General features: G+C 43.9%; 1 protein-coding gene across 9 annotated transcripts in view; it reads right to left on the bottom strand.

Annotated features, from left to right (window-relative positions):
* Window positions 1-25,175, bottom strand: part of Mast4 (microtubule associated serine/threonine kinase family member 4) — a 593,745-nt gene that overhangs the window by 184,231 nt on the left and 384,339 nt on the right. The window contains exon 2 of one of the 9 annotated variants that reach the window (XM_057790144.1): window positions 21,789-21,869. The exons of the other annotated variants lie outside the window; for them this stretch is intronic. Within the exon in view, the coding sequence (XP_057646127.1) occupies window positions 21,789-21,869 (81 nt within the window). The remainder of the gene's footprint in view (window positions 1-21,788; window positions 21,870-25,175) is intronic. 9 annotated transcript variants of the gene reach the window in all.

The following is a 25,175-nucleotide window of genomic DNA, read 5'->3' as shown; positions in this document are numbered from 1 at the left end:
GGATGGGACCAACCCTATAGAAAACAGTGGTGCTAGGGTCGGGCAATGATTCAGCAGTTACGAACTCTGGCTGCTTTTCCAGAGGACCCAGGTTCGAGTCTCAGCACCAACATGGTGGCTCACGTGGTGGTCTGTACTTCTGGTTCTGGGAGATCTACTGTCCTCATCTCCTTGGGTACTTTGTGGTACCCAGATATACACCCAGGCAAGATAGCCATACATACAAAATAAAAATAAATTTAAAAAGGAAATAGCAATGACAGACGAGTCACAGAGCATCGAAGGAATGGAAGAAACTGTGGAAGTGTGTGCATTTTAATGACTGTTGACGGCTGGGGTATGTAGAGCTTAAATACTAATTTTAATCAAGTTTCATCAAAAATGTAGAATTTTCTTTTCCTTCCTTTAATGTTACATTGTTAGTACATATAATACTTCAGTGTTCTTTAGGGAAGGGACATATCTCACTAACAGAATATCTCCCAAGCTGGATGGATATGAGAAAAACACCTTTCCCCCCCTTATTCCCAGGGAAGAATGCCTTGAAGTTGACACACAAGGCCACCCTGGTACAAAACGCCTTGTATGTGAGGAAAGGCAAGCTTCGCTTTCACCGTTCACGCCATCTTCTCCCTCCACCATCAACACAGACATTCCTCCCTTAAAGCTCCAGAGACCTGCTGCTGCCCGCTCCCCTGGAACTGATACTGCTGGTGTGTCAGGAATCCAGTCTTCACAGTTACATCCCTGAGATGGTGTTCCTCAAAAGAACAGTGGCTCTTTTCTAAAAGACCATGGGTCTTCAAATTGGTCATTCTGCCATTTTCATTTCATCTCCTGCAAGGCAGGGTTGACTTGTGAAAAGCTGTTTAACAACATTCTCGATGTGACATACCAGCCCTCGCTCTAAACATCCCATGTTCAACAGTATTCTCAACATTACATACCAGCCCTCGCTCTAAACATCCCATTTCCAGAGCACCACACACAGATGTCACTGGGTTCATAATAGCTTTTTGATTTTGGTAGACCATATAAGGGAGTGTGAAAGTCAATGACTGGCTGCCCATGTCCTGTCCTGTCCGAGGAACACTGATTATGATGAAAAGGATCTTTAAGAAACCTGGATACAGACTGAAAAAAAAAAGTTTCTTGCAAAGCAAAGTTATTCAAAAGGTCTGAGTGAGGAGGAATGGATTGCTGAATAACCTTCAAATCACCTCTAAGACAGCCTCTTAAATTGCAGCTGCTGTCAAACCAGGACAACAAGATCCAGTCACATATGGCTGCTGTAAACATGCAGAAAACCGACTTCAGAGAAAACTGACATTGAGTAATGACTCCTAGGCAAAATTTACAGTTTATGTTTTTGTTTGTTAGTTTGGTTGGTTTGTTTTGTTGTTGTTTGTTTTTTTCTTCTTCCTTCTTCTTCTTCTTCTTCTTCTTCTTCTTCTTCTTCTTCTTCTTCTTCTTCTTCTTCTTCTTCTTCTTCTTCTTCTTCTTCTTCTTCTTCTTCTCCTTCTCCTCCTCCTCCTCCTCCTCCTCCTCCTTCTCCTCCTCCTCCTCCTCCTTCTCCTCCTCCTTCTCTTCCTCCTCTTCTTCTTCTTCTTTTTTTTTTTTTAAAAAAAAAACCAGGGATATTATCCAGAAGATGTTACCCACAGATATCTTCCAAAGCCTTTTACTGAAGAAGCTACATGCAGTTATGTAGAACACATGAAAAATTCACTGGTAGCTAAAGGGTTGGGTTACTGGACTGTGTATCCTTCCCCGTGCAATGATCCCAGTCTCATGGTCAAAGCAAAACTCACCATGGAGCACATTAGAGAAAACTGCTATATAAATGTTGTGTGCTAAATAAAAGCCATAAGCCTCTGACGAATGGGATAGCATTCCTCAACACACATTTTACCGTACTCCAGATTGACATTAACATGAAATCTAACTCGACAGTGGGCTCAGTGCCGCTCGGGCAAATTAATCGCCAGTGAAAGGGCACAGGGCTCCTACGGTGGTTGCAGACAGCCAACCGCCTTTGAACAAATTGCAGATAGGCGCTGTAATGAGGGAGAAAATATGAGCTAACACAACTGTAGTCAAATCAGTTCCTGCAGGAGGCAAAGCGCATTAACTGATGTGATGATATCTGCCGCCAAAATACCAGCCAGGGAGAACAAGAGGCTGTCAGAGAAAGGCGCTGCTTCTTTGCCAAGACAGCCCAGGGACAGGCTTCGCTGCAATACGGCATTCTCAAGGGGAGTGCAGGTTTTCTTTCTAAATGTCAGCTCTTTAAGTGATTTTTATTGATGTCACTTTTTTTTTTTTTTTTTTAAGGACTCACTAGTTATCCCGGACTACCAACAGGAGACTCCACCTGCTTGTCATGATGGCTTCAGCTGCACTCAACTTGATAAATAATAGAAATATCCTGTCACCCTCAACTACTCTTTCATGACCACGGGATACAGGCAACAGTACCCAGATCAATTCATATCACTCGAGTGCATGGCGAAGCAATCTTTCAGGCAAGGGAGCTACTTCACTAAGTCTTCGGTAGAATCAGGCAGAAGAGAAGATGGAGATGTTGAAGGCCAGCACAGGCTTCCATAGTCCAGAATGGGGTATGGCTGTTGGAGAAAGAATGTCCACCAACCAAAGCTAGACATGCAAGGTCACAGAAGAAATCAGACCCTACAGGGCCTTGCCACTTGCCCATTTAGGAAATTCTTCTCACAAGTTATTTCCTCCTTGTAAAGCCTTACCCTCCTTATCTTTATGATGGAGGTACCACCACCACCTAGTCTACCCATTCCATCCCCTCAAAGTTGAGACCTCAAACCACATTGGGGCTGCTTCAAACATTACAAACAAAGGATTGGGCAAAGTTCAAATGATCAGAGTTAAGAAAGACCTTATTGGGCTTTCACGCGGTTTGCAGGAGAGCTAGAACATGGGAAGCGTCTCTCTCTGCTCTAGAGGGTGCTTAGCAATTATGGAGCCAAATTGATTCTGGCAGAGCCTTGGAGTGCCTTCCTGCATCTCTGGGAGCCCAGCCACCCGGCAGTCCTCAGAACCTAAGTGGGTCAGAGAGTCTCCCTGGGGAACTGAAACCCCAGATTTCAATGGGGGGGGGGATCAGCCTGGTTCTACTCTGCATTTCCTCTTAACCACAGAAATTAATTCGTGGGTTGATGGACATATGCCTTTTATGCACAGCAAAGTGGGAATTATTTCTAGAGCATCCTCTGGGTGGCTATGAAAGCACAGTGGAACTTTTCTCACTGATACAATCCCTCAGGTTCTGCACAGGCATCTTGGTCCTGATTTGGGACGACAGTCTACAGAGTGGGTGCTGCACACAGTGGGTGAAGAGCCACCCTCTCCCGTCCATCACCACAGTAAGGACTGCTGAGTGGAAAACCAAGTTTTTAGGCACTGAGTCCAAAATAGAGCCTCAGAACCCTTCTCAACACACAATTCGCCGTGGGTCCATCAACACGGCAATCAAAAGGAAACATCTAGCACCAGCAGTCCTTAGAATAATAAGTCACTTATTCACTCATCTGTATTCATTAGTCATGATTCAAGTGTCTTTTCAAAAACTTTACTTTCAGAGGATGAAGGCACTACTAGCACATAATTTTATTTTTCCAATCAATATATTCCACTATTCTCTTACATTTGTAACTGGCATTAAGAAGCTTAAAAATGAACAGTGCTTATCCAAGTCACACATTGTATAGGGTACATAGAAATGGCAATGAATTCCAACATTTGACCTGAAGAAACCACATATTTGTAACCAAATAAGCTCTCCCACGCTCATGAGCACTGATCTTGGAGGGTCACCCCAGTGATATTTACTGCAGTCTCTCATTTCTTGAGAAAACACAAAGCAGTAACAACAAACCCATAGCCTGGTCAAAAGACACCTTGTGGTCCGCCTCCTATTTGCTAGAATTCCTTGGGTTGCTCTTAATATCAACAGTAGAGGTCTCTCCTCAACTCACCTGAACAGATCAGTGTAGGACTGCCAGAGCCTTTGTTCTGGGACTGCGGGCTGCTTAAAGCTTTGAAAGGGCAGCAGAGAAGAGTGAGATGTGGAAGGCGAGGCCAGGCATGATGTCACAGAATTCTCTGCATTCCAGCCCTCTATTAGGTCACTGATGAAAAGCAATGTTTTTAGACAGGAATCTAGAACCTACACTTTTCAATGTGCCAGCACAACAAGGGCTACATTATATGGTGCTGTTATATTTTCTGATGACTGGCTAAGGCCATCAACCATTAACTTAAAAATTTCTTATAAATTTCAAATCAAGAAAAGACATAGACAGTCTGGTGTGGTGATTCACGTCTTTAATCCCAGGACTTGGGGGACAGAGGCAGAAGAAGTCAAAGACCAGCCTGGGCTATATAGTGAGTTCTAGGCCATCTAGAGCTACAAACAGGTACCCTATCTTTAAAATATCATGGTTTCAAAACCAAAATGTTTTCTTTCGTCAAGAAAGATCAACTGTGCTTCACTGTGCCCCTGAGCATCAGAGATTCTCAGTGAAATATTGACATTAGGAATCTTACTCAAGGGTCAACTGTAAAAACATCGTAGATAAAAATCTGAGTTTTTGCTCAACTTCCTTCTAACAAAGCTGATACGGTACTTATATTTTTGTTATATGCTCTGTGGGTCTAAGTTATAAATATAACTCAGTCATCCATTGTTGTGCTGTAGCTGGTTACAGCTACCAGGCCAGCCTTGGCACACAGGGCACTGACCTCTGCCAGATGTGACTATCCAATGTGCTGTCAAAGCTAATCATTTATATCTGGCTCCCCAGATGTGATTCTGAAGTGACGAACAGGTTTTCTGTATCTAAATAGAATTGCATGCCCAGCCAAGTATCTTGAAGTTGGGGAGGCAGTTTTCTCCTCAAATGACTTTACACACACACACACACATCTAGCATCACAGTGCATGACAATGACTTAGCCTTGACAAACTAAAGAGGACAACACTCCAAAGTATGCTGAACGATGCATAACAACTGCCTATATTCCTAATCTGCAGGCTGTTCAAAACTGAAAACAGTCTAAATATATACAGCCTCACACTCTTAATGGCTTCGCACGCTGCCAGGCTAGTTGAGTTTTAACAACTGGTTCTCACAATGCCCAAAGACATCCTTTAGCACTGTCTACAGAACACCCACCGATGAAATTATTAACAGGAAGTCAACATGATGTGGTTAAAGACCCTCCAACCCACATGACCCATGGTAGGTTCCACAGCTCATTCTTAGTAGTAGAAAATCAAAATAATTATGTCCTTACACCCACAACCAGGGACCCTTCTCTAGCTAGGGGATCTAGAAGGTAGAGGCTCCAGTTGAAGCTTTGATCATCTGAATGCTTCTCTAGGTCAGAGCTAGGGTTTACTTCCTTGTGACTGAATTCATGAATTCTTAGTGCAAGCAGCAACCGAACACATTTGTGTTGCTCTTCCAGCTAATATCTGGCCATAGCACCTGTTTTTCCTGACTCCCAATCTAAACCATGGAACAGAGGAGTAAGTAGCACAGGTTTAGCAGAGCGCCTGCTTCTTGACTCACGATTAGAAATGGGCCAGCAGATCTCTGTTGATGCCTCCCTACCTTTATTCATCTTAGAACACCACCCCCAGCTCAGGCTATGGTGCCAGGACATCCCTACTTGGTCTGGCCACCACAAGTAGGACTGATATCACTCAACACTGATATCACTCAACATAAGACAATTACCTAGCTACACAACCGATTTTTCTCTCTTCTATGTGTATGTCACAATTCTCCTTGGCTATCTATCTTCCAGTGGGTCCCATTAGCTCTTCCTAACCCTCTCCATGGTTCTCCTTCCTCTTCTCATGCTGCCTTTCCTTTTCTGTTCTCTGGGCTTTTCTGAGCATCCCTTCTTCCACTGCATTCATCCCAAGCTCCTCCAGTGTAATAGTCCTGGCGAGCTGCCATGCTCACCACTCCATTTGTCAGAATAAAACCCTCCAGACCCTTCCTAAAGCTAAAAAGGCAAATAAGCAAAAACAGAAATCCCTCAGGACTGGCATATGAGAGCATACAGTCTCATCCTAACCCCCCTTTTCCATGAAGCCCCCTCTCTGCTCTTGTAGCATTATACAAGCTCCTCAGGATGTGGCTCGTTCTCATCCCTGCACATGCTGCCGGCAGTCCTTTCATGTCTGTCCCTCTGTTCCTCCTAAAGAATGTTCTCTCCTCCTCCCTATGCACTCCCTCGACATCCATCCTTCACAGCCAGGTTCAAATCCTGATCCTGCACGTGATATCCTCTGGTGACACCACTCATGAGACAATCCCGACACAAGTCACTGGCTGCAAGTTTTCCACACTAAGAACATCCTTCAGTAAGTTTTCTGGCCAACGGACCACTATACTTCAGCTTACAGAGTTCTACAAAGAATTCCAAAGCTACAATTTCACCTGCTTGAAAGGCAATTTTAGGGCAAACTTTTTTTAGTAGACACGAGACTCCCCCTCCTTTAACAACTCACATGAGGACTTCCTAACCTTGTATATGCTTAAGCAACTGTGTGTGACTTCTAGAGAGAGGAAGAGAATAGAAGGGTTCGTTCTATTTAACTAGAAAGATTGTTTCTGCTTCTAGCACTATGTTAAAGGATCACAACAACGTCAAGACATTTTCATTCACAATCAAACTTACAAAGTGGTGTGATGCGGCAGTCCCCTCTGTGTGCTGTGATTACCGTTAATGAATAAAGAAACTGTCTTGGCCTGTTGAAAGGGCAGAACTTAGGTAGGTGGAGAAAACTGGACTGAATGTTGGGAGAAGGAAGGCAGTCAGAGAGAGACGATGGAGCCGCCGCTGAGACAGACGTGCTGAAACTTTGCTAGTAGGTCATGAGCTCATGGTGATGCACAGATTAATGGAGATGGGTTAAATTAAGATGTTAGAGATAGCCAATAAGAAGCTAAAGCTAATGGGCCAAGCAGTGATTTAATTAATCCAGTTTCTTTGTGATTATTTTGGTTTTGGGTGTCCATGACAAACAAGTGGCTCCTTGCAACAGTGGTGGAGTAAAATAGTGCCTCAAAATAAGCAAGCAATGTAAAAATTTATAGACCTGTTTGTAGTGGTATTTCATTTGTATTTTAATAAATAAAGCCTGCCTGGAGTTGAGAGAGAAAAACAGCCCCAGTGGTCTGCCTTACAGGCCAGGCAGTGGTGACACACACCTTTAATCCCAGTAGTCACACTAGCTTGCCCTAGAAACCAGGCAGTAGTGGCGCACACCTTTAATCCCAGGGCTAGAGAGGAATATAAGACGGGAAGAGACAGCTCTCAGGTAGTAGTCTCATTCTGAGGATTCCTGGAGGCGGATTCACCATTTTGGACTAAGGTCCAGGTAAGAGCCAGTGGCTGGCAGTTTTGCTTTTCTGACCTTCAGGTTGAACTCCAATTTCTGTCACTGGGTCTTTATTAATCATGCTATACATGTGATTTTAGAAACGCACTGCATTAGCTGATTATATTTAGACAACACAAACAAAAACTACATTGAAGCTTCCAAAGGGCAGAAAATGGAAACAAACTGCCTCTGGAAACAGGATCTAGAAAGGGTTCTGAGTTCTGAGTTCAAATGCAGTCACTGCTATCTCTCAAGATAATGAGAAATCAGTTCAATGAATTAAACACCATGTTCTCTTCTCCCACTGTGATTGCATGGGCACAGCATGTGACTGTCATTGCCACACCTGCCTCTCACACTTCAGCTATTTCCCAGACACATCTGAGAACTCCCGGAGGGAGACATGGGATCCTTCCAATGGTCTCCTCCCTGGGACTGTTCCTAGCTCTCAGAAGCAGAGGGACTGCAGAGTAAATTGGGAAACATGAAGGGCCCATTAGTGGGGTAAGAAGTTGGCAGCAGCAACCCAGGTATCCAGTGCCATGTTGCTCACAGCACAGACCTGCAGCAGGAGAGGGCTGGGAGGCTGTGTTACCTCATCCATGTACTCTTTTGCATGTAACACGTCAGGCAGCCACTGCACATGGAAACCATGACCGCTTGAGAGAAGTGCCAATGTACAGTCCTTGAAATAGGAAAGGTTGCATTTCTCCATGCAGAGAGACAAATCTAAAGTCTAGGACAGGATCTAAAGTCTAGAAATTATAAACGCCCAATATGAAAATAGGGCAAAATCCCCCTGGCACACTGGTCATGCTCTCATTCTTTAAAGATCTATCCTTTTCTCCAAAGCATCCACAGTTCCTACCACACATCTGTGCCTGAGCCACAGTGGTCTGTGAGGCATCTCTGAACCATCACTAGGAGCATCTTGTGCTGGGCTCATCTTTCTAGAAAAAGGCAGAGTGATCTAGCGAAAAGAGATCCAGGCTAAGAAGAGGGAAGCTGGTCCACATTTCGTGGTCACAGGACTCCTGATGGAGCCCTTGCTCTTGTCCCCACTATGCACTGTGCTGCCTTCATTGGGACCACTGGATGATCACAGTCAGAGGAAAGGTCCGGCCACCAGCACACCTGCTTCCCTGGGCTGCTCTAACACATCACTGCCAACTCAGGAGATTGGCGGGGGGGGGGGGGGGGGGATCTACTTTTGCAAGTTCTGGAGGCCAGAAAGCAGTATCAAGAAGGCCCAAATCAAGGTGACAACAGGCCATGGTCAATGAAGGCTCTGAGACAGAATCTGTCCCTTGCCTCTTCTAGCTTCTCCATGTGGTAAATCTCTCTGCCTCTCTTACTGTACATGTGCATGCATGCGTACACAAATGTGTGACTATTGCGTGTCAATGTTGGGTGTTCCTTCAACTGAACTCCACTTTATTTACTTATTTACTTACTGACTTCGAGACAGGTCTCTGACTGTTTCTGGAGCTCCCTGAGTCCACCAGACAAGCAAGCCCTTGGGGTTCTCGTCAGTCTCTTCAGCCCTGGGATTACACAGCTGCCACGTTCAGCTTTTTACACCACTGTGAGGAATTCAGCCTCAGGTCCCAATGCTTGTACGCCTAACGCTTTACCAGCGGAACGGTCTCCCCCCATCTCCCTGCTCTCTCGGAACAACTCTGAGATTGAACTGAAGGACTACAGGATAATGTAGGAGAGATCTCATCCTTCCAAGATCCTTACAGGAACCACATCAGATAAGGCTCTTTTTTCTTCATGTAAGGTATAGTTCCATCAGTTAGGATCTGGTATCTTCGGGGACACGAAATCACCCAAGTAAGTGGGCCATGTGACTCCTGCCCCTCCTCACCCTCCTCTTAATTCTTAGCATCTCAGTAGGATAGAAATTCTCTCAAGTCACATTATGTACATTAAAAGTCCCATTAAGGCTTTTATTACATTAAGTATAGAACACCACCACCCCAGTTTAGAAGGCCCTCATTGTACTCAATTTTTAGTTACCAACATTAGATCTCATGCAAAAAATTTCTAACATCGTCAAGTGTTACTCTCTCTCTCTCTCTCTCTCTCTCTCTCTCTCTCTCTCTCTCTCTTTTCCTTTTAAATTTCTAAAATAGCCAGACCTTCTGTTCGGAGAAGCTGGAGAGGAAGAATTGCATCATTACTGCTCCACTGTCAACTGCCAAGTGCTGGAATGAGTGGCATTTGTAATGTATGGTTGGTAACAGCTCCGAGTAACCCCAAAGACAAAGTCACGGAACTGCTCAAAACTGCAATGGGCTCCTCACAAATGGCCGCAAGCCGCTTGCAGTCTGTCTGATTCAGCTCGTCACAGATAATCTGAAAGAACTTGATGTGTGCTGGCAATACGGATCAACTCATTCATCTCCCTAGCGAACCTTTTTAAGGGTGTGGCATGCAATGCACACTAGGGACCAGATGGCAAACAAAACGGGCCAGTCCCGGCTAACCTGGAGGTCTTATTTGGGTCAGAAACGATCGACGCCAAGAACAGCCAATGATGTATGTCAGGTGAGAAGGTTCACTGTAGGTAGTGTCATGAAGCAGAGGAAAGGGGGGTCCGATGAGGTATTCGGGCTGCTCTGCCGCAGTAACATTTAGTACAGACGGCAGGGGAGAAAAGCACTGGGGCCCTGTGTGGGTGTCCTGTGGCTGTTCTGGACAGCCAGAACACCTTGCTGTGCTAGGAAACGAGGACACACTCCAAGACTAATGGGGTCATGTCAGCAAAGACCCAGAAGCAGCTTCAAAGGCTCCCCACCCATTGATCTCAGGACAGCATGATGGCCCAAAGGAGGCATGATGGTGGTGAATTGTTATATACCAAATAGGTATTTGTTTCCTATTTTCTGGTTGAAAACTATATGAGTTAACGGGAAGATGCCTAAGATTGATGGGAAAGGAAGGAGAGAAAGTTCCTTAGCTGATGAATTAGAGACAGATTTGGAAAACTGTTACAGATTTCAGTACCAAAACCTCATCCAAACAAGGTCATCAATGAATGTCAAACCCAGGGCATGTAATTTTTTTTTTTTTTGGTGGAAAAATACTCACAGAAACTTAAAATGTCTCCCTAGTAGTGTTTAGGAAAGCAGAAGTGACACAAATGGAGGAACCTTAGGCACAGAGCTTTAGGCCTCCCGACGAGGCCAGGTAAGACCATCCCCACCTGTTCTTGCCAGGTATTGGGCTTCCAGCTTCCCAGTAAGGAATACTTCCCCCAGTCTCACCAAGTATCTTGAACCTGGGTCTGAACAGGAGGGGACCACTGCACAGCAGAGGTTGTGGCTAGGTTAGTCCTTCACTACAGAGTGGGGACACACGTCCAAACTGTCAAGTTCAGGAAAGCAGGGAAGGGGGGAAAGGATAAGTTTATCGGCTAAAAGAGGTAAAGGCATGTGACAATTCAAGGGAATTTCTGAGTTTTAATTGGGTCCTGAATTAAAACAGAACAAAACAAATAGACAGACAAAACAAAAAAAAAAAAAAAGCAACTTTTAGGCCTTAATGGCAGAACATTTACCTAGGATGCACAATGCTCCAAATTTGATGCCTAGTACCACTCAGAATAGAAACAAATACAAATAAAACTTTTATAGATGGCTGTGCCCCCTCCCCCACCAAAAGACCCAAATAAAGACCCTTGATATCACCACTGTTATAATGCTTGGTTTGGGAATAAATAATCACCCTAAGGTTAGGAGGGAAAACAGATTTCTTCCTAGGAAATGTGTCCTGAAATAGTCAAAGGTTATGCTTGAGACGTCTGAAAACTACTGAAGTACATACAGGAGATGAAAGGGAAGGAAGGAAGGGGGCAGCGGACAAGCGTGGTGATGGCTAGCTAGAGAATCAAGGCAGTTGACTCTTCTAAAAGTTTTGGAAATTTTGATTTTTGTTTTTTAATCAAAGAAATAAGAGGACATTCCAGGAGTAGAAACCTATTAAGTTCCAACACTGAAACCTGCTTAGAATAGTCAAGAGCAAGCAATGTGGCCCATGAAGATGAATGAGGCAAGCTGGGAAACAGGACGTGAGCAAGGGTGGGAGGTCACTAGAAGGTTCTGAGCAGAAGCCCGCTCGGCACTCCCCAAAGAGCTGGAGAGAGACAAACAGGACACAGGCTGACTAAGCAGGAGGTCTGGTGGAGGCTATCACAAACACCTACGGCTGAGTGACAGTAACCAGACTGAGCTTGTCTTCTACTCCCTCCCTTCCCTGCCAACTCCTATATGCATTTGAGAGTAATTTTCAGACATCCAAATGCGTAGCCTTTGAACACTTTGACATGTATTTCCTAAGAATGAGTGTGTTTTCCTTCCTAACCATAAGAGCAGGGGCGTGAAGTCCATAACAGAGGAGGGCACACTGTCTTCGTTTCCCATTTTGTGTTAATCTACCCCAAAAGCAACTGACGGGAGAAAGGGCTTATCTGATTCACAGTTCCTGTTAGAGTCCATCACTGGAGGGAGGCCAAGGCATTAGGAACCTGAAGAAGACGGTCATATAACCACAGTCAAGAAGAACCAAAGGGCAATGGAAAACTGAAGAAGCTGGTCATATCATATCCACAGTCAAGAAGGAACAGAGTATGATGAACGAATGCATGCATGCTGGTGCGGAGATCTCTGTCTCCATTTGTATACGGTCCAGGACCACTGCCCAGGGAACGGTGCTAGCCACGGTGGGCAAACATGTGAGCCTCCCACTAATCAAGATGATTCCCCCACAGTCACACACAAGTTCAATTTAACTACATATATTCCAATTGAGTCTAGATTGTGTCATGTTGACAAAGTTAACCATGACATACCGTTAACAGGACTTCCCAATCATTGTCACATATACAGACCCTCACCAACACGCATGGGCACACTAAAAGAAAATTTCAAAGGCAGGGCATTAAAGATGACTTGTGAGCCAGGCCCAGGGACAAGAGAATTACTGTGAGTTCAAGGCTAGCCTGGTCTATATAGTGAGTACTAGGCTAGCCAAAGCTATATAATAAGACCCTGTTTCAACAAAACAAAATCCCCAAATAAACTGATAAAAGTAATGAGTTTAGGACTCAGAACCTGGTCTAAGGTGAGTACAGGCAAATCTGTATTTTACCTAAAGAGCAGTGAAAAATAAATTTCTAATCTATAGTGAGAAAATAAATGCTCCTCTCACTTTGAGGTATCTCTATAATGTCTTCTTGCCTGTAACCAATGATAGTTCAGTTGAGTAAATGCCAAGGGAAAGAACGTGGAAAAGTCGAAGAATTCCGTGAGCTACAGCTCATCTCCCTTTCTAGTTGGGGCCATCAACAAAGCCATCCCACGCTCATCAAACCTCATCATTCTCTGTCACATGCAATTAGAATCTGCAGCATCTTCGGTAGCAAGGTTGGACTCCGCCGTACATCTGGAATGCTGGGTTTCCAAGAACAATAGGAAGCTGAGAATATTAAAACAGAGCACTCATCTGGGAACAGTTCACAAATGTTCCCTAATTAATTCTCACAACACCCCCAAGAGATATTATTATCCACGCTACTGCAGGGGAACCTGAGAGCTTTCTCCCCCTTCAATTCTGCATTTGTATGACTCCGTGAGCTGAGATGCCCCTGTGCTTGACTGTATCACCATCTTACACTTTCGCAGAATATCACAACTCCATTCTCTCATCAGCACGGTGGGTGTTAATGGCTGTATCCACATTCCTGTTAAGGAAATTTCTTAACAGAAATTTCTGTATAGGAAACAGGTTTTTTTTTATGATGTAGAATGCCATTTTTTTTCTAGTCACAAAGTGGAACATGGGACAGAGCCTTGAGCTCAACACACACAGAAATGTACAGACACACACAGACACACACACAGATGCACACACACACACACACACTTGGTTGAATGGACACACATATACAAACATTTGACATGGTAGATATTATTTTAACTTTCTTCTTCTTTTATTTTCTTCACTTACCAAAAGAACAACCAGTAAGAGATTACGAAGAGATAATGGTGACAGCTTCATACGGTACTTTAAATATAAACCCAAATTCAAAGAGTGAGCTCAGTGGAGTAGTCAGAATATTTGGGCCATGAAAGGGGTCAATAATGGACAGAGCTGCCAGGGCCAAAGGAAGGGTCCTGGCCCCTTGCAAATGGAATGGCATACTTTTCTTCGGTCATGAAGAGGACACTCTCCTAATAGGGCTCAGAGGACCCGCCAAAGGTCACAGCAGTGGTGAGAACATTGCTACCCCAGGCAGCAGAAGGCCGGCCCAGCTAAGGGAGCTCATTGGCTTCATCCTGCTCAGTTTGCAGCAGCACAGCTTTGGGAGCTTCTGGGACCCAATCTGACCCACATTACACCATCTAGACTCTCTAAGAATAATCTTAAGAGGTGAAGGGGGCAGAGGATAGAACAATGCATGCAGAACCAAGCAGCGGTTTTCCCGAATGACAAAATCCCTCTCTCTAAATGGAGTATTATATTCTGAAAACATAATTGCAGTCACTGCGAGTGGCGGCGGTGGGGGAGGAGGGGGACACAGCATGCGTATGCTATTGAAGAACAGCGAGGCTCTGCAGCCAGGTGCTGAGGCCAGGACCACAGTAGAACATTCCACACACTGGAAAACAGGAAGGAGCTGGAGTTTTAATCTGGGGGGTGTCAAGGTGCAAGAGGCACGCTATGAAGGCAAACATGATCTGGACCTGGGCAAAGTGGGAAATCTATCTACAGGCAAGGTCTCTCCAGGCCTCAGATGTCAAACAAATACAGTTCCCCCCTCTTAGGCACAGTGTCCATGTGAGAAACACCAAGAGCACCACCAGACACGAGACACACTCTCTCTACTAATGCTGGAAATTAAGCCATTGCACACGCAAACACCTAGAATGCGGATTCTGGGGTTTAACCCATGTCAGTAAGCAGAAAGGCGAATGTAAAAACATAAGCAAGTGGCAAGCAAACACAGTCACCAGGACAAGTGACTGGCTGCTGCTCCTAGGGTCAGTGACACAAGCACACACAGAGGGTCGGCAAGGACTGATATACTCCTGAGACACCATTGTCCTCAAGGCCTTGCTTGTCATGTAATCTTGTAAGACAATGTCCCCTAATTAGATTGTGTTTCTGTACAGCAAATAAGCTTATGAAGTTATGATGTCCATTAATACATAAATATGTGCATATATACATACATAGTTAAGCTAGGTGTGGCGGCACACATTTTTAATCAGGACACTGAAGAGTAAGATTTCAAGTTCAAGGACAACAAGGACTCTATAACAAGAACGACAATGCTCCAGCCAAATCAAAGGAAACCATGTCTATTTTATGCATGCTCATCCATTGTACACACCACGTGAAATCTATGACCCCACACTCATCCCTTCCTAGGAACCAGAGATGCATTCCTCCTTTGCATCCTTACAAACACCAGCTGTCTCCCAAAGGTGACTCCTGTACAAATGTGGCAGGGATGAAATGACTCAAACAGGCTTGTCCATACTGCCCTTGCCACCTTTTCAGTGACATCCGAGGCTCCCTTACTTCCCATCTCTGCTTGAGCCACACCCACAAGGTCGGCACAGTGTGTACCACAAGCATCATCTCTGGCTGGCAGAGCCTCTCTGCACACACAGACTGCATTACATCGACTTAGTGCTACAGAGTAATTCAGAAATAAATCTCAGGAACATATAAGGCAATTCATTACACCATCACATTCACAAAAGCACAGGAACCAGCATCCTAGAGTTCAGAGAAACTACCATCTGCTGCCAGCTTTTTCAGATTTGTGCAATGTCCTCTCCAAAGGGAAAAGGGGAGGGCAAGCTGAAAAGACAAGTGGCTGCATTCATCCTAACAGCAAACGCAACGGGAAGGGTGCAGTGGCTCTGTAGTCAGGTGACACTCGAGTGAGCAGAGGACACAGTGAGGTTCCCTGTGAGAAGGAGACACAGAAGCAGAACATACTGCCGTATGCTTGGTAAACACTATGTCTGCCCCTCACCATGGCAACAAGTGAAGGGAAGGGATCCAGGCAGCCGTGGGTACCCAGCAACATTTCCAGCAGCAAGACAAATGCTCTCGGAAGGATTGCATTAGCTCTCCCTGCTAAGGCACTGCCTGCCTTTATTGTTCACCACTCCTAGAAACACCACATGCCGTGTTCTTCCGCCACGATTCACACTCAAAGCTGAGACGCTACTGTTCCTAAGTTGCCACTGAGGTCAGTAATTCGGAGACGGAGACTAAACATAGAGATCCAAAAAGTTCACAATGGACTCAAGGTCACAAAGCTTGTAGGCTTTGGGATACTGACCAAGACTCAAGCATTCTCCTAGTGTTTCCATTCAAAAACTCAAATGTCTCAGACCAGGGAGCTGACATGAATGAGTGAAAGAATGAAGTGGTATCAGCTAAGGACTAGAGAAAAGGAGCCCACAGACCAAGGGCAGCAGTGACACACTCAGAGATAAGATACTGCCAGGGGCAAACACAGACTCACCAAAGGGCTTCGGTTTCTTACAAGTAACTCCAGATCCCTTCAATAACAGCTCTCTATTCTTTTTCTTTTTGTGCATATTTGTATATGCATGCAACTGTGTGTGTGAATATGTGTGCACATGTGTAGAGGTCAGAGGTGTATGGTGCATGTGTAGGGGTCGAAGGACAACCTCGGGTGTCAATCTTTGACTTCCACCTTGTTTTTTGTGTTGAATATATATATACATATATAAATTTATATATATGTACATATATAAATATTATATATACATTTTCATATATACATATATATATTTACCACACTATCTGGCTTGTGAGCTTCCAGGGATTCTGCCCTCTCCCATACCCTTATAAGGATGCTAGGATTATAGACATTTGTACAACATGACCAGTTCTTATATAAAGTTTGAGCATTTAAACCCAGGCCTCATACTTCCATGGCATATACCCACTGAGCTATCTCTCAGGCCCTTCTCTACTTTCTTCAAACCATAATCAACAACAAGGCCTTTATTTAGCGTCCAGTATTGATGTCCCTCAGCTTATAATGAGGCGCTGTCCCAATAAAAAACATAATAAATGGTCAGAACCAACTATCTTCATGGCCTACCAACAGCATCAGTTTGGCTTTTTCCCTTCTTGATCACAATGCTGGCTGGGAGCTCCCACTCACTACTGCTGGCCAGCACAACAGACAAGATTCTACCACACACCACTAGCCTGGGAAAAGAACAATATTCCAAACTTGAAGTATGGTTCCCACTGAACACATTCACTTTTGTGCCATGGAAAAGTCACCATACCACTAAGTGGAGCCATTGTAAGTTGGAGACTCTCGGGACATGCTAGGTGCTGTTCTGGGTACCAGAGCTATGGTAGAAAGTGAGGCCCGCTGGTCCTTTCCTCCAGAGAGTATAATCCAATTCTCTTCCTCAGTGCATCATGCCTTGATTTCTGCCCCTCACCCTAGCCCAGCACAGGCTCCAACATATGCTAGGGTTCACCTCGCATCAGGTGTACCTCTTTAATTTGTCCTCTCCGTACTGATAATTGGTGCTCTCTGGTCTATGTTCACATTTTGATAGCCTTTGATAGCTGACACTCACAATTTTGGGAAGCATCACAATTCAAACTATTTCAACATTTCAGGACCACTCTCAGACACACCTGGTACAGAACTGCACCTCATGTCCGGAGCACAGATTCAAATCCTAGGAAATAATACACAACCACTCACTCGGCTGATACCTGCTAATGGGGCCTCTCCTGTATACGTGAGAACTGTTGAGGATTGATGACTACGATTGTGAAGCAGACAACGTGTGCTCTCCTGGTAGAGTCCACAACACAATGACGCGGATTTTCTCAGGAACAAGCACTACATTACACAGGAAATACAGCATGTGTGCTTCAGTCACATCTGAGAGAGACAAGGGACGTGGGAGGAGCAAGAAGGAACAGAATCCATAAGCAGCACAGGTATCATGGAAATTTCTGAAAGGCCATGGCTGTCTCAGAAGTGGAGAGGGCAGGCATGTACTGAGGACACTTAAGGTCCTCACGGTGCTTTCTGCCACACTGGCAGCTGATAAACTGACGTTCAGAATTAAATTCATACCTTACTTGTTTAGGAACTAAGGGATGTGTTAGTATCACCTCTTTTCTTAGGATGGCCGGAAGACTATAAAATAAACAGGTCAGAACATGAGACCAGAAAGGCCTCTGGATTATAGCCTCATGTTCCATTAGTGCAGAGCCCCCCTCGGCTTCTTCCGGGCTATGGTGGGTATCTAGCCTCCCCAACTGATGGTCGGGGGTTGGGGAGCCCATCATATTTTCAGAAATCTTTCTGGGAAATTCTTCCTCCCACACAGGGCCCAAAGTTGTGTTGCTAGCATCTGGGCCCACACTTTCAGGCCTCGTTTCCCAAAGAGCAAGTTTGCTCGGCAAGAGAGCCGTCTGGGAGCTTGTAGCTCTCATTTCTGGCCAGCCGCCTGGAAGGCTGACCTGGAGAAGCCCACAGGGACCTGCTGGAGAAGGAGAGCTGACTCAGGCGTCAGTACAGCCTGCCTCCAGAGCTTTGCCATTAAAGGAGCAGACTCTTCCACCACCATATTTAGAAAGTGGATGTCAGCACCTCAAAGGGCACGACTGTCAGTCTCCCCTGCACCTCCACGCACACTCACAAGAAGGGCACAGGGGAGAAATCTGACCCGCGGCAGCCCAAGGGAGAAGAGAGCCATCCATGGTGTCATAGATACACTGGTTTTCAATGTCATAACCACATTTATATTCCTACAATTTATAACATCTGACCATCATCTTAGAGCAGACACTTTAGAGGGCACTATCAGAAAAACATGTGTCCAAGCTGCCAATCCTATAACTCCTTCCAGAACAATCCTTATCTGTCCAGGGGCAGACTCACTAGGTCCTGTCTCCCAAACTCTCTTTGGTTCTGGCCCAGCTATCCATGCCGTAAACCTCAGCTTCTATCAGCCATTGAAAATTACCTACGGAATACCTACAATCTACACCTCTCATCAGCTTCTCTGAGAAAGACTGCCATTCACCAAACCTGTTTGCTCCTTTCCGTAAATCCACGTGAGCCCTATCTCATTAGGTGTAACCAGAACGCCACGTTCCTCGTGATGGAATGTGCATCAGCATCAACTACGTGCCATTCTCTATGAACTTCCAATCCACCGGTTAGGTTTTTGTGCCCAAGGCAGCCTTGAAGGCATGTGTTACAGACACTATTGGTCCCTGAAGGAGCAGATCCTTCCCAAAATCCTAGGCTGGTGAGTGACGAACACAACTGTTTGTATAAAAACTGGTCCACTTTCACTGGATGGTGGATTTCTTAGCGGCACACAAGTTGATACATCTCCAGCTCTTATTCATTCATCTGTTCTTTAATAAACCTTTCTCAAATGTTTACTGCATTCAATTTGCTGAGCAAGGCTCTTGGGAAATAAAAGAGTCTAAAAGAAAGTCACGAGGTCTACCTAAACCAGATAATTAAAATTCTATTTAAATGATTTCATAGCAGTGTGGATGTCTGAAGTCACCGACTGTGGAGTGAGGTTGAGACTCCAGCTTGAGTCTATGCTATTAAGCCTCTCTCGGAGTTAGTATCCCTATCTGTAACAGAGGCAATCCCCACTTCGTGGCTGGCAGCAGTAGATGGAAGTGAGTGAAGAGCTGTCGTTTAGTAGATGCGGACCTACATAACATGGTCCCAAATCAAATTAATCATATTCTTGTTTGTTTCGTTTTTGAGACTGTCTCATGTATTCCAGGCTACCCTCAAGCTCGCTATGGAGCTGAGAACATCACTGAATTTCTGATCCCCCTGTCTCTACTTCCAGAGCGCAGGGATTACAGGTTGCACCATCGGGCCCAGCATTATGTGGTGCTGGGGATCAGATCCAAGGCTTCGTGTATGCTGCTAATTAAACATGCTACTGCCTGCTACATCCTCAGTAAATCCTAGTAATCTCCAGGAACAACCCTATGCTCTCTTCTACTCCCCCTCCTAATAGTCCTATCAACTCATGATTTTCTAAAAGTTGCTATAACATTTGCTTGATTGTGTATGAGTATGTGTGTGTCTGAGTCTGTGTAAGAATGCATATGTGTTCATGAGAGGGTGTGTGTGTGTGTGCGTGTGTGCAAGCCATAGCACACATGTGGACGTCAAAGGACAATTCACAAGAGTCGATTCTATCACATGGGTCCTGGGGATCAAATTCAGGTCACTGGGCTTGACAACAAGCATCTTTATCTGCTGACCTATTTCCTTAGCCCAGTACTGACACAATGTTTCTCAAACACACATTCTTATCTCCTAGATTGGCTACACTGGCTCTATTCTGTGTTTTGCTTTGTCCCCCATCCCACATCGGCAATGCTAAACTCCCGGGATAGTCCAGCTAAAACACTCCAGTTCATAAAACGTTTCTTCACAAGACTTCAGAACCTTGCCTCCCTCTGCTACCACAGCATCCTGCCAGCTTGCACTCTGAACAGCATCCTGTCTTAGGAAAGACACAGAGAAGCATAAAAACTTAGAAGAAACTCCAGCATCTCATTTTTTGATCACCACATCTGGACAAATTACAAGAGCAATGGAATTCTCCAGGAAGAGAAAAACATTTTCCTATGTTTTAGGGTCTATTACAACTAGATGATGCTTTATAAAAATTAATACATATAACATTCAGGTTAAACTTTACTTTTACATTAATAAATACAATGCTATCAGTAGAAGACTAGAACCAAAGTTCAAAGTCATTAATTCATTTCCCTAATCAACTTTCCCACACATTTCCATTTAGTCTTACCTTATAAATAAGACAGAAACAAATACGTAGAACTACGTGAATACCATCCCAAGATTATAAGTTAGTATTTTCAAAGCACTTGTTATGAATGGCAAATGTATTCATTTGCTTATACAAAATAGAGTACTTATCAGTGCAAGGTTATATTTCCCAACTGAAAGTCAACTTCAACCAAAAGACTGATTCTATGTTCTTTCTTAAGATTAAAAAGGAATAGCTACATTGAGTTCTCAGGGTAAATATTCTGATTAGACACATGGAGGTTCAAAGATACTAAATTCGAGAAGGTCCATTAGAATATATATATATTATAATACATACATACACACACACATATATATATATATATATTATAATAAAGCAGTTAGTATTTTCTATCATGCAACCTCATAATAAACTGTCAAAATGTGCCCCAAAGTGTATGTGTTGAGCTTGGTCAACTGCTGATGGCACTACAGGGTGATGGGAAGTTGGAGGTGGGGCCTAGCTGATAAAAGGGGAAGGCACACTGGGTCCCAGCCTCTTCCTGTCCGTTTCCTTGCTGTCAGGCATGAACAGCTTCGCCTCCCACCATCATATTCTGCCTTATCCACAGGTTTACCAGATAAGACACTCATCTCTCATGCTAAATGTCACTTCCATAAAAATAAGTATAATCCTATCAGTGGAAATGCACCAAAGTTCAGAGCCATCCATTAACCTTCACAGGTAATAAATTCTTTCTCTCAGATTCCACAGTAAGAGCCTGAAACCAGGAGACAAAATGCATATTTCCTTCAAGTGGTTTACCTCAGAAATCTCACAGTGACAGAGATCACAAACATGGGGTTCTTTAGAAGTTTTCTCTGGTGAATAGAGGAGAAAGAACTGAAATCAGTCTATGAGTAGGGGGTATTTAAGTCAAAGTCTGAAAAATGATTAAAAAGGCAAACCCTTTAAATTAATACTTGATCCTATAAGTCATAGTGAATCAAATAGTTTGTGGGAACAGATAGTATGATATGATAGCATAAGTTAGGAAGTAATAAATTATATCATCCTAAGGAACAGATCAACACTTAAAAATAATTAAATCATTTCCTTTCTTTAAAAATACAATTCTTTGAGAATTTCATACTATGTACTTTGGTCACATCCACGGCCTACTCTTCGCCCTGACTCCTCACGGGCCCAAGTCATTTCCTATGAAAACCTAGCAGACATACAGAAGTGACAATAAGCCAAGGCCATGTGATGTCCGGAAGTTGCAGTAGAGAGGACGAGCAAAGCTCTCAGTGGCTTCCCTGTAGCCCAGCAGGCAAGGTCCACCAGTTCCCTTGCTGCATATGGTACCAGGCAGGCACCCATTTCAAAGAAGGTCCCCCATGTGCTGTGTGAGGCTGACTGTTCCAGGACTGGGTGGTCCCCAGGAATCAGAGAGAAAGCCGTCCTGGCAGGCCCTGGGTGTACTTGCTTACCTCCAGAAGCGAAAGGCTGAGAGAGGACTAGAAGGGCTGCCCGGGCTGGATGGGGTTGGACTCAGGCTCCTCGGAGTGAGACTGCAAGTTAAAATAACATCATTCCGAGTGGGAGAAATGATTGCAGTACAAATTGCACAGCTCACTGGAGGGACCGGGCTCCCCTTGGGCCTGAATCACCAGGGCCTGATTACCAATAACGCCAGGTAATCATCAAATCACTTGCCCTTTTCAGCTCTAGAATACAGAACAAGGTGACGGCTTTTCTGTGGAAAATTACATTTTAAAAACTATAGCTGCCATTTGTATTTGAGCCTTTTCTTTGTCACAGAGCAACCTGTCTGTTATCGCCATAGCGAATTTTGCATCAAAGGCAATCGGACGTTATTTTATATGGAATATACATTGAGGAGAAAGCTTTTCTAGATTGAGACTCACTGGTGAATCTAGAGCAGAATTGGAGGGAAGTGGTGATCAGACAATGCAGACAATCAGGTTAAATACAGAAGCTTTAAAAAATCAGATATTAACATTTTCATCTAAGACAGAAGTATTCTTAAGTACTCAGAGAAAAGCAAATCTTCCTCTTGGGAATGACCCAGTATTGTTTTGTTTTTTTTTTCCTAAGCCTCAAGGACAATGCTAATAAGGCTTCTCATGCATATATATTTGTAAAAAAACTTTAAAAAATTTCACATGTATCTTTGGACTATTTTATATATCAGAGACATTTTTCTTTTCTTTTTGCCAATGCAACAATCACTGGGCCATTGCGATACTTGCTCCCCAAACTCACCCAAAACCACCAAACATTTCCAGCAGCCAACTCTCAAATATTCATCACAAGGTGGTCCAAGAGATCTATTTACCCTTTGTGATTTGAGCTCCATGCCTGTTCACTAGTAGCGAGGTAGATACATATACTATACTATTTTTTCTTGTGTGTGTGTATGTGTATGCATGTGTGTGCACCGACGTGTGTATATGCAGGCATGTTTGCCCACGTGGGTGCACATGTGGGAGCTAGAAGCTGTCTTCAGGATGTATTCCTCCACACCTCTGCACTGCATTTCTGTGAGTCAGCTGCTCCTACTGAACCTAGCCATTCACCCCTGGGGCCAGTTCGCTTATTTTCACCCACATAGTTTGGGATTATAGGCATATACTTCAAGGCTTGACTTTTATAGGGTACTGGGAGTCAGAATTCAGGGCCTTATGTTTATACAGCAAACACTATGTCTCCCCGGTCCTGAATACTATACATTAATGATTTTGCCGATAGATCTTATTTTTAAAAATGGAGCTGATCCTTATCAATTCCCATTTTTTTTAACACGGCAAAAATTAGAACATTAGTTACACTGCTACTAATTCTTAGGAAGAAGTGAGCCACAGTGATGCCTCTTTTACCACCATGTACTTCTTAAAGGACTGACTGACTGCCTCTCTGCTGATGGGCGATGGTCCTACATCATATTGTATGTTCTTACCTTAGAGAAAAGGTTCTAGGAATGAAGCGGCAAAGTGGGTGTTTCAAGCCCACTGTATCCTTTATCGGGTGGCGCGGATAATCGGAAATGGTAGCCAAAATAAAGTTTGAGATTTTTATTATTATTGGGACCTTTCTAATACCATCTTGGTCTCCCACTGTGTGTATAATTGAGAGTTGGCTCCATGTGTCACAAACTGAAGTGTGATACTGGCAAAACACCTCCATTTATCTCCTAAGGCATTCCAATGAAGGCAAATGACTCCAAAAACCACCATCCAAGTTGGTGCCAGGACCCAGGAAACTAAGGAGTTGGACTCCTCCTGCCCTCAGAGCACTTCAGAAGCTGCTGTTCTGAAATGTGCTGTACTTGAACTTAGCAGCTCATTGGAAACCTCTTGGGAATGCTCACAGATACATCACTCATTTTTATCTATGTCCCACGGAGTCTTATCTGTGATGTCCTGTCCTAAAATAGTCATGCACAGGCCCTGACACCATACTGTCTCCTGACAGAAACATAGATGATGGGTGCTGTGAAGGGTTATGAAGCAGATGTTAGTTACCCTTATAAAAACTAAATGACTTTAAAGGGAGTAGAAAGTTGCCACAAATTTCTGCAAAAACTGGCAACTGGTTAATGTCTACAATATTTGTTTATTTAATATCTCACTTCTAGAACATACAGTGAAGAAACAGGAATCGGAAACTGGCTCTGTGTTGTTGGAAGATTCTGGACTGTATCTACAGGGCACAGAGGATGTCCATGAACTATTCCAGAGCTGCGGTACCTAGGGAACAAACTCTCCTGAAAGGAAATCTGATTGTGTCAGGGGATAGCGTTCCAAAGCTCTGCTAGGTTTATTTGGCTTGTGAGTTGAGACCTTGCCATGTGGTCTCTAAATAATTACATTATATACATTATATATGCTTTTTAACAGTATCAGGGTGAAGGCTTTCTTCTAATATTTCTAATATTTCTCTATAGTGCTCAGAAGCTGAATTTACTCAAAGGTTAGTTTTCTCCGTGAATGAATGCAAAGCTAGCTACAGATATTATGATCTTATATTCCAAGGGAAACAAAATAAACGGCATGAGACTACGTCAATGGCATGTGCACATAATCCTGTATTCTGCTACCTATGGTCCTCAGCTGACTCCTGTATCCTATGTCATTATGAGCAACTTCATAAACACTGTGACAACCCCTCAGCCTTTCAAGGATAACATGAAACATATGTAACAATCAACTGTAGTTTTTAATGTTATTTTAACCATCTTCTTGTATTATGGACAAGATGTTTAAAAACAAAATAAGACAAGAAAATGTTTAACGTGAAATGAGATTTATTTCTTTTCATATTTTGGAAATCCAAAGAGTGTAAGGGTGCCTGACTCAAAACCAGAGGTACAATTCTTACAGAAGGGCAGTACTTTTGGGTCCTACACCTGCAGCTGTGGGCAGGGGAGGGAGGGAAAGGCAGAAGGATGCAAACGTATCGCTAAAACATTCCACCAAAAATAGAGAGCTTAATACTACTGTGGGGGATGGGGTCGGGTGGGAAGATGACCATGGCAATGGGCAAATCGTATCCATGTGCCCCTTATGACAAAATGCCACATCTGGCAAGAAGCTTGGGAGAGCAACCCAACTTTTTAATAAGTGAGTATTTCATTTGAATAAAATAAGCACAGATTTTTAAAGGGGGGGGGGCTGGTTTAAAAAGCATTCATTAGGATGTTGTACATCCAATGATGTATTAATTTGGAAGATAATCTTTCTTGCATGGTGCACCTACAGAACTCCAAGGGAATGATGGACACTTAAGGGGCGGACCTTGTCCAGTATGATGTTATAGGGGATGTACAGATCTCACAAAAATATAACCCCCTATCT

The sequence above is a fragment of the Chionomys nivalis genome, chromosome 15 (assembly GCF_950005125.1).
Source record: "Chionomys nivalis chromosome 15, mChiNiv1.1, whole genome shotgun sequence".
Taxonomy (NCBI): domain Eukaryota; kingdom Metazoa; phylum Chordata; class Mammalia; order Rodentia; family Cricetidae; genus Chionomys; species Chionomys nivalis.
This window is presented reverse-complemented; position numbering and strand designations above follow the sequence as displayed.